The sequence below is a fragment of the Tigriopus californicus genome, chromosome 5 (assembly GCF_007210705.1).
Source record: "Tigriopus californicus strain San Diego chromosome 5, Tcal_SD_v2.1, whole genome shotgun sequence".
NCBI lineage: Eukaryota > Metazoa > Arthropoda > Copepoda > Harpacticoida > Harpacticidae > Tigriopus > Tigriopus californicus.
The window spans coordinates 1,084,984-1,094,936 of NC_081444.1; the positions used below are offsets into that span (position 1 = coordinate 1,084,984).

A 9,953-nucleotide genomic window follows, 5' to 3' on the forward strand; every position below is an offset into this window, starting at 1 on the left:
ATATATTATTTGATCGACCACGCATTAGAGTTGGGTGATCTGAACAACCCTTGAATAGAAGATTGATATGGAATTTTGGTCAAAAACTTGTCCAAGTCTGACTTAAATACTGCTACTGGATCAACGCCTACATACGCCCCACGAATATTTGGAGGCAGCAAATTGAACAATGATGGAATCCGAGAAATAAAAGAGAGTTAAACTGCATTGTTCTTTAAATGTTTATAATGCAATTAATGTTATATTACGAGGGTATGGAATTGAATGCAAACAAAGAGTAGGACATAGAGCAAGGCATGTCACTCGATGGTGCCCCACATCAGTAGCGATCATCAATTCCAGCCCGGTACGGAACTTGAAGCAACTGTTCTTGATCAAGCTCGGCTCGGGGCTATTTCAGGCATCATTTGTGGCGATCTTGAGCTGGTTTTTTGTCTAGAAATGAACACCTAAAAATTTGCCAGCCTAGGCTGTGAGGTCGCCTAGAAAGTTTGTCAAAAAAGTCTGAGGTGTACAACTTCAGAAAATATGGCATCTTATTGGCATGGTGGCACCTTGCACCATCTTGTTACAAAAGATAACCATATTTGAGCCCAGGGAAACACATACTTAGCTAACAACTTGCAATACGTGTCGGCGCCGGCATTAAGCCTCTTGTCCTCAAGAATATGGGGGGCCGATCACTGCCCAAACCTGCATATTAGCATAGTGGCGCACCTTTCCAACATGAACGAAATCATCATCTCGAGCCCCTAGGGACTTACCGAGTATCCACAAGGTAGCCAGTGGACCTGCCAAAGTCCTTGGTCTTGGCAATCTCGGCAGATGTTATCCGCTCGCAGTTTAGGCTATAACTCCTGCTCTTTGTTGCTCCATATTTTGAGCTCTTTTGTATCTACCTTATTAGCAAACAGGTAAGGGTCAACATTTTCTAACACCTTTTCAAAACACTCTACTTACAAGGGTTTTGTTTTCCAGAAAGAATAAAGAACAAGAAAAAAGTGTTGCATTTAAATGCGCAGGCTTGTACACAGCTATATAAGAGTCAGGGAGTACAGTAGAAGTAGAATTGCACTTGCAAACACAGTTCTTGCAACATGTGGAGTACCTCGAGGTAGTATTTTAGGGCCACTCCTGTTTCTTAAATGTATTAAATTATCTTCAGGATACACAAAAATAAAAATAAAATTGTAATTATGGCTAGAAATCAGGTCACATTTTGGTTAAGAAATAGATATCTCATAACTTGAGACTCTTTCAATGGCTTGAGGACTATTCAAGCTGGTTCCAAATAAAAAGAATCATCATAAACCTATAAAAACAAAAATCAAATGTGTTTGCCCCAACAGCACATTTTTCAATTTTGACGTATTGGTGAACAACATCAAGATTCAACAAGGTGGGTGGAGAAGAATTTAAAAAGACAATTATGGTTTTTGGGGATTTGAAAAGATGATTTTTAAAATTTGTTCATCCTTTACCAAGCTTCAGCAGACTTGATCAGTGACCTGATATAGAAAGACATGACAAATTGGGGCCATACTTATGCTCGTAGGTCAAAGCATTTCGCTGGAAGCAAATTCAATCTTTGTGCTTGTTCAGGCTCAATTATGTGGTCGCCCTTGAGCAATATAACTTTACTCCATAACCGACATTGAAACTTAATGCAAATATAGCTGTTATTCATTTTACCGCTCATGATTCCACTTGGAGAAATCATCTCGTTATTGACCTTTTCAATTACTCGCTCTCATCTACTTCCAAAAGCCTTTGGCAGCCAAGCATAATTGATAAAAAAAAACTCCTTTACTGGACTAATGTATGGAGTACGTACGTATTGTTACAGTGATTTTTGAAAATAAACAGATCAGAGGAAGCGCTTTATTTCACCTCTTCAACCGTAAAATTTGAAGTGTGTTGAAAGTTCGAACATTGGCTCGCTTAAATCCTCGTCTCGCTTCCACTTTATGACTGGTTTTTAGGTAATGTTTACCCTGCCAATTCAGCTGGACTTTCGTCTTGTCAAAACAGAAATGTTAGGCGCTCGTGCGATCAAGCTCCAAACCAACGAAATGAAGCATTGCACTTGCATTAATGTTCGAGAAACATGAGCTTCCAACAAGATATTCGTTTTAATCCCTTGACACGTTTTACAGATTCATCATAGATATTATACCAAGTTGGTGGTTGGTGCTCCGATTCTCGATTGGTCTCGTCCGAGTGAATTTTTACTTCTTTCACAATTAGGCTTTTTTCTTCCTCCCTGTTTCAAGAGGAGAAAAATGCAGGTGCTGACGGAGGGTTGGATAGCCGTCGTTGGCTGGGTTGCTTGGTTACTTCTTGGTTGGTTGGTTCGTTGTTGATTATACGTTCACGGGTTGCAAGTGTGGCAGTGCTTGTTGAGAGTTCGCGGTAGTCACGTGAAGGGGATTTTCATTGTACTTACCAGTATACGGCATAGAGATAAATGCACATATACGCACAGTGTTACTAGAGAGTACATGTAAAGAGATGGTGACATTGGATTTGTGCTGAATTTGTCAATCAAGCATGCTAGAGCTCGGAGAATCATCATCGTAGGAATTCGCGTATATCAGGTGAGTTTGAGCCGTTGTGAATCACACAAAGGCTGACACTGAAGGACGTGCTTCCATATTAAGCCAGAGCAAGGATTAATAATAATGGAAAAAACATTAAGGCTACAAAACTTTGCCATGCTGAAACGTTGGGATATGGAAATCACACCCATGAAATGGTGATGAACAAAAAAGTGTTATTGAAGATGTTGGTTGAGTTAGTTTTGGAGCAAAAATCAAAGGGTTTAAATCAAAATAATTTCCCACAGATTTGTCAGGTCGACTAAATTCTAATATTTAATTGAATATTTGAAGATGATTTTTATCAATCATAACTGCATTTCTCTCAAATGATTGCTATTTGAAAATATTGTTGAAGTTATCTAATTTGAAATTCAGAGTTACAATCTCGCGTTTTTTTGTGCTCTCAAAGCAATATTTCAATTATGGTGATGATTTATTGCAGTATCGCACGTGCCTAATGCTCCTGTGATGTGATCTCACTAATACATCCAGTGCAGAGGGCTCGTTCGAGATGGTGCACATCTCGCACATGTGTCACAATTGGACTTACCATTCCCGGGAATGGAATCCCAAATTAGATAGCCCTATCGAGTGCTTCCCTCCAACTATTACTACAAACAGTCCCCGGTACATGCTCTCCATCCACATCCTGCATTTGACACTATTCACAGAGCTTAACCTGTGTGCTCTCAGTACCCTTCCTCAGCTGAAGCAATGGAATAGAGGACCATCATTCTATGCCGAAAAAAAGCCGCAATAAAAAGTGTTCTATTCTCTTTTTTTAGATACTCCAATTCGTGACACGGAGAGTGACAAAATAGTCCCTGATGTAGAAGTAGCTCGTTCAACTTCCTCTACGGAACGAATCGCAAATTGCCACCAAAACGAGTGTATCCTGTGTTTAAAGTGACAAAACCCGAGGCCTAAGTGACTAATTTAGGTGGATGAGAGAGAGACTAGAGAGTCATTACACGGAATTTGTCGTCTCACGCACCTACACACCCCTGGAATGAATTCAGTGGCTGTGATTGGAAGCGGTCAATAATCCGTTGGATGGACCAACCAAAAACCGAATGCTGTGAGTTGAGCTTCATGATTTCAACTCTGTGGCCATTGTCGACTCAATTGCGACGGGTGTCGGCGATAATTGGTCCACCATGAATTGTTTGAAAGTGAGCGATCCGGACTCACAAAACAGGATTAGAAGCTGGTCATCCTCACATGTGGATAGTGTTGGAGACTCCAATCATTCTCGGCAAAGCATGGTAATTAGATATTCTTGATTCTTGGCATTCGGCTAGAATTATTTGGTTATTTGTACCAGAAATGATTATTGCAAAAAGTAACTGTCGTTGAAACATGAGTCTCATACATTTATCATGGACAGCGTCAATTTGCGTTGGTCCTGAACAAAAATATATGTTTATGGATCAAAGAATTGTTTTTTTCAAATGTTTCAAATGTTAAGGCGCATATTCAAGCAGTTTTGGAAGATTATTTTTTTTCTCAGTCGAACCGATAAACAAAACTGGCTTGACAGTAATAGCCAGTCAAACAACTAATCAACCAAACAACCAACTTTACAGTACAAGTTGTGGATTGCACTTTGTGGAATCACCCGAGTAACGAATGCCACTCAGTGTACTCTTTTTTCGGTATTTGAAATATTACGAGAGACAAATCGAGCAATGCCTTTTTCTTTGCTTTAGAATGCCAAGCTAATATTACTTAGGCAACGGCCAAAATCCGTCAGCCATTGCTAAAGTCCCGTAGGAAACTCATTTTTACGAGTAGCTTCACTTGAAAGCAAAAGTCCTTCAATCTGAACTTTGCAGCAACTACGTACTGTACTTACGTACACATTGTTTAAACCCATTTTAACATGATTGCCTTGCTCAGAAAGATCCAGAAGCTCAGTTTCAACGAACTTGTGAGTGAGTTTAGGAAATTGCCATTGAATCACATATTGTTTAGGGCATGAAATTTCACAGTGGGAAAATTGCACTTGTCTCCATTTCACTCTCAGGTAATAGGTGGTTATCAACAAGTGTTCCAGAAATCCCTCTTTTCTCTGACTCTCTGATGTTTGAACTAGGGCGAGGTTATCCCAAAACTATGGGACAAATTCCGTTGCATGTGAAATGCTTTGCACACTTCCAAAGAACAATTGAGCAATCTGCAAATGCGTGAGAATTGTGACTGCTCACGACAGATTCATGCAACCAACCAATTCACTCATTTGACGAATCAATATCTGAGATACTCTTGTCACGTGTTTCTCATATCTTCATTATTCTGAGAGAGGACTAAAGAAAATTCAAAATACCATCCTTTTTGGACAAAGAATCTCCTCATTTCCTGCCAGCCGTCAAATGGGCGTATATTTAGTTGATAAATGTCGAACTAAGTCTAGACTCTTGAATACATACATGCATCAAGTCGTAATGGAATATCAAAACATCTTTCTAGATTTACATTTCGTTAAAATCGATGTCTGGTCTTGACTGATTTTTGGCCCTGTTTTCTAAAACTTGATGTGTTGCATATTGGATCAGGGCAAAATTTCATCTTCTTTTTATTTAGCTCAGTTTGTTCCACGTTTTACAGGGGGAGATTTATCGCTCTTCAGGAATCAGGCAAATATATCTGATTCAGATTGTTAAATGAATAAAGAGTTCAATATGAATTATAAATTTAGATTTACCATCTTGAATCACTGGGGATTACGTTTCCGGTAGCGATTAAGATGACGGCAAAAAGAAGCAAAAATGTATATATCAAGCAATGTAGTACTGTACAAAAACGAGTCTCTTCACATCCATGAAATTTTAACGATTATTTCTAGTCCACAGGGACTGCTTGTTTCAAAATGAGACATCTCGCAGCAAAAAAAGGAAAGACAGCGTTAGTAAACCCCCTGCAAACGTTTTGTCTTGCGTCGTTGTAAAGAAGCATAATTAAATACACTAGATTGAATTTGGAGTTGATGAGTTAAGAGTGATGTTTTCCAACTTTGTAAGCTTTATCTTGAACAAGCTACCAAACAAGAAATCCTGGCAATCTTGAATGAGACATTCAGCAACATCAAAATTGAAAAAAGTAATCTGTGGATTACTGATAGCATCAATTAAATAATCACAGAAGTTTGTTACTAGAGTTGATTTTCTTTTTTAATGACATCACATTAGTAGTGGCATGTTGGGAAACCATTAGCTAGCCTCAAAATGTAACTTATCATTCCCACATCAAACTAAGATCGTTTTTTTATTGATACATTTGAAAACTGATTACTTTGGAATTGGCTAGTGTCTTTATAGAACCAACAATGAAAGTGAGTTGATCAAATGAATTATTAAAACTAAATGTAGGGTACCAGAAAACTTTGTGTGATAGGCAGCGACAACAATGCCATCAAAGTTGGATGATGAAGAGTATGGGCTAAAAAATTGGACTAGATTTCGTGGAATAAATATCAATTCAGTTTTCTGTATAGTGGCATCACTTTTGTTTGCTAAATTAAAACTCTTGTCACTAGTGATTTGCAAAGTATTCAATTTTAAGATGTAAAATACTGAAATGATATCTACTACAAAAAAGCTAAAATATTGAAAGCAGGGTCCGTAGGTAAAAAAAATTAAGGTTTTGATTCACAGATATTATAAATTGCTCATTTCGTTCTTTCACTCAGAAATTTCAAAAGTAGATGTGAAAATTGAGACTCTGTCCAAGACTTTTTATGATTAATTTTTCAATTGTCGAAGACATATTTCTGGTGGTTTGGAAATGGTCTGCCTCGCAGGACGGACAGGAGAAGAATGATCAGAAGAAGTGAAACGTGGAAGAAGAACAAAGGGCAATAATGCTAAATTAGCAATTATTGATGTAGTTCTAGTTCATTGACGAGTTCAGATCAGGATTGCAACAAAGAATTGTAGCACTGAAGGCAGGGCTGAATATCCTAAGCAAAAAGGTACATAGCAAATGACTCCTTGAAGAATTAAAGTATATTATTAATGTTCCTTGGTGCAATAACCAATTTAGGATTATTTGAAACCAAAGCTGTAATTTTCTGGGAAATTTGGTCAAAAAACACCTGAATGTTTTAAATTACTCCGAAATGACAAGATATTTGAACTAAAAATTAAAAAAGTCTACTCATCACTCTTATTTCACCATCTCACATAACCTCAGATCATTCATAAGAAAAGAAACAATACCTTTTGTTTGTATTTGTCTTCAAATGATTTCCAAAGTTTTGAATGAACTAGAGACAGTCATGATTACTTCTTGCTAACTCTACGTTTCCAGTTTTGGGCCGCTAGAGTTTGTTCAACTCTTACCTCGCAGCCCCTATAGTATGCGATAATTAAACTGGAATTGCTACAAGCGAACGGGTGTTTTTCATATCTGTAGCCTTGTTACACATGAAAGTTTTTATGGACAGTCCCAAGTCATTCTATAAAGGATTGAGACTGGTACACAAGATGACGTGGCATAAATTCCAATTTGACACACCCTGTCGGGACTTCTTTAAAAGTGACAAAAAAACCGAGTCTCCTAAGAAAAGGAACGGTAGAAAGTTAGCGTGTCTTAGAAGTGCAATTCACCCTCATAAGGCCAAATTTGTGTACCTTAATGGCGGGTATTATCTTGGTTACACTTGAAAAAATCATTGCAGGACAGCAACGATACTTGGCGACGCATCCGACTCCAACAGATCTTTTTCAAGGCGGTCATCGACAACGACTTGGAAATCGCCGTCCGATGTTTACACCACGGAGCAGATGTGGCCGAAGAGTACCAACCCGTAACTAAGCGCATTCAGCACCTCGATCTTTATGACCTGTGAAGCTACCAATGAAATTATGCTTTGATTTATTGCAGTACAGCCAAACGGTTTTGCACCAATCCGCGCAAAAGGGATTCCTTCGGATGACTGAACTCCTTCTGCGGGCAGGTGCTAATCCCAATACCTTGGACGAAAAGTCGTTTCTTCCACTCCACTATGCATGCCAAGAAGGCCACTTCCATACCGTGCGATGCTTGCTTTTCTTCGGAAGTATGGTTTCCATTGAAAACGAGGTAAAGTGGATTAACCACGTGGACTTGTTTGACATTCGTATTTGATCCCTTCTTTGACTTCACCACCACTTGAAAGTTTGAAAGCATTATTATGAACCTCGAAGGTTCCTTAAGCTAACAATCAAATTTGTTAACCATGCACCATTAAAAAGCCTATTTTTCTGGTAGGCCATTTGGCATTTTCTAAAGTAAACTTTCAAATAGGTTAAAAAGGTCTCGTAGTGCGATTGTTGGTTGGCAAAACTGCTGAAAAGGGCCCTTCTTTCCTTTGGAAATCTCGGTTCGCAAAAGGTTTATGCATTACTACTCTACATCTCAAAACTGAATCCTGCAGGAAGCATGACAAGATGGAATTCCAATTTTGAAATAGTTATTCCAGTACAAAATACTCCTTTAACAACCCTAAAGCAACTATGTCACACTTGGTTGTCATGGGTATGTCGAAAATGTTAATCCTAAAAAAAAGTTTGAATCGTATTTTGACTCTTATCTGAAGTATACATTGTTTAATCAATCTTTCTTGCCAGACCTGAGGTAAAATCGCGTGTGAAATAACTTCTGTCTAGTGCTTGAATACATTAATCAATACACAAAAACGGGTCAAAATGTGCTTATCGTTCTTCCAATTTTAGTATGGCGATGCTCCTATTCATACGGCCACTCGATATGGACATCTCGACATCATTCCATTACTCCTTTCCATTGAACTGAAACGAGATTTCGGAGCTCGAGAGGTTCCCGATCATTTGCAAGGCATTTACCATTTAAACTTACAAAATGCGGTAAATATGACCACATCCCCCCCGAATCATTATTCAATTAGCCATTCAACTCTGAAGGCCACGAAAGCGGACTTTCAGGCTAAAAATGTTAATGATCGGTGTTCCGCCTCATCGTCTCTCCGAACTATGTATGAATCTAAACTTTCCCCTCGAGTGAATGTTTTCGTTATTTTGGTTACCAAATTTTGTCACAAACCAATGTGCACTTGTTTCATCAATACTGAAGTACTGAAGAAATTCATCTTATTAGTGGCTTGTTCCTCTAGAATGGAGATACTCCACTTCACATTGCGAGCGCACTCGACCGAAAAGCCATTGTGAAGAAGATTCTTTTATGGGGAGCGGACCAATCCATTCCAAACAGGGTAAATCCACCTTTAGAACGAACAGCCATAGAGCTGAAGAATTGTTGCTAACTGTCGAACAATCGGTCTTGCAGCAAGGCTTCACTCCCCTACAAGTTGCTCTGGAGCGACAACACACCACGATCGTGAAACTTTTGAAGACTCCAAGCGTGGTTTTGAGCAGCCATGAGGCCTTTGCCATGGCCAATTCTTTCCGAGATAGTGGACGATTTACCACTTCGGAGAGCAATAGCTATCCATTCAAAAGCATGGAAGGGCTGCAAAAGTACACGGAGGACACCAGAAGGTGAGAAATAGACTGTAACGTCTTCTCCCCTCAGGAATGAGCCATAATTTGACGGGCTTTCGTTTAATTTACAGGCTCAAGAACGATATCGACGGCATCCCTCGAAGCTATTTGGACCATGAGATTTCTCAAATGTCTCCACCAAGCGTCGAAATCGAGAATGTTCACAAGCAATCCCAAGTGGATGGTCGTTCTGAAAGGTGATTACAGACTTATCGCTTTATAGACTCGTATCTTAGACCTGTTACTTACAATTTTGATGAAAAAAAAATCAGTTTTAGAAACTTGACAGTCCGCCCGATTCAACCCAATGAAATCATCACTAATGGTCACTTCATCAAACGCCGCCCATTGGGTACAAATGGATCCCAACGTTTAGGTCCTAGTAAGAAGTTGATGGAACGTGAGGCGCTTCCGAACAATCTGAACGATTCCCAAGCGGATGACATGGCGTTCCGCATCAGTCACCTCCAATCCTATGGAAGGAGATCGGCTTCCGATTATCTCCTGGCCAGATCCATGGATGACAAGCTCAATCTCGCCGATGACAGGTATAAGGAAGTAACTTATCGATGAAATCCAGCTTGACACTTCTTCCCGAGACTGCTTTGTTTGTAGGGGTTGCTCCCAAAAAGTTATTTCAAGTTGGCCGCCTTTTCTCAGTGTAATAGATTGCAAATGAGTTTGAAATTCTACGACCATGGCACCTTGTCACTTTTAGACGTTATGCCTCGTTCACAAATTTGGAAATCATAACAAAATCAGGCGATGAAATCGTCAATTTCACACGTGAATGGCCAGCACATAACCTTTATCAAGGCGACAAAGGACAAGGGTC

General features: G+C 39.3%; 1 protein-coding gene across 3 annotated transcripts in view; it reads left to right on the forward strand.

The window, feature by feature from the left end:
* LOC131880369 (uncharacterized) overlaps positions 1-9,666 on the forward strand; it is a gene marked incomplete at its 3' end in the record, with an annotated part of 19,957 nt that extends 10,291 nt beyond the window's left edge. For 2 of the 3 annotated variants that reach the window (XM_059226985.1, XM_059226986.1), the window contains 8 exon segments: positions 3,386-3,865; positions 7,279-7,407; positions 7,485-7,682; positions 8,315-8,464; positions 8,731-8,829; positions 8,904-9,115; positions 9,190-9,315; positions 9,391-9,666. In XM_059226985.1, coding sequence (XP_059082968.1) covers positions 3,758-3,865; positions 7,279-7,407; positions 7,485-7,682; positions 8,315-8,464; positions 8,731-8,829; positions 8,904-9,115; positions 9,190-9,315; positions 9,391-9,666 — 1,298 coding nt within the window. 3 annotated transcript variants of the gene reach the window in all.
* Between the last annotated feature and the right edge of the window lie 287 nt (positions 9,667-9,953).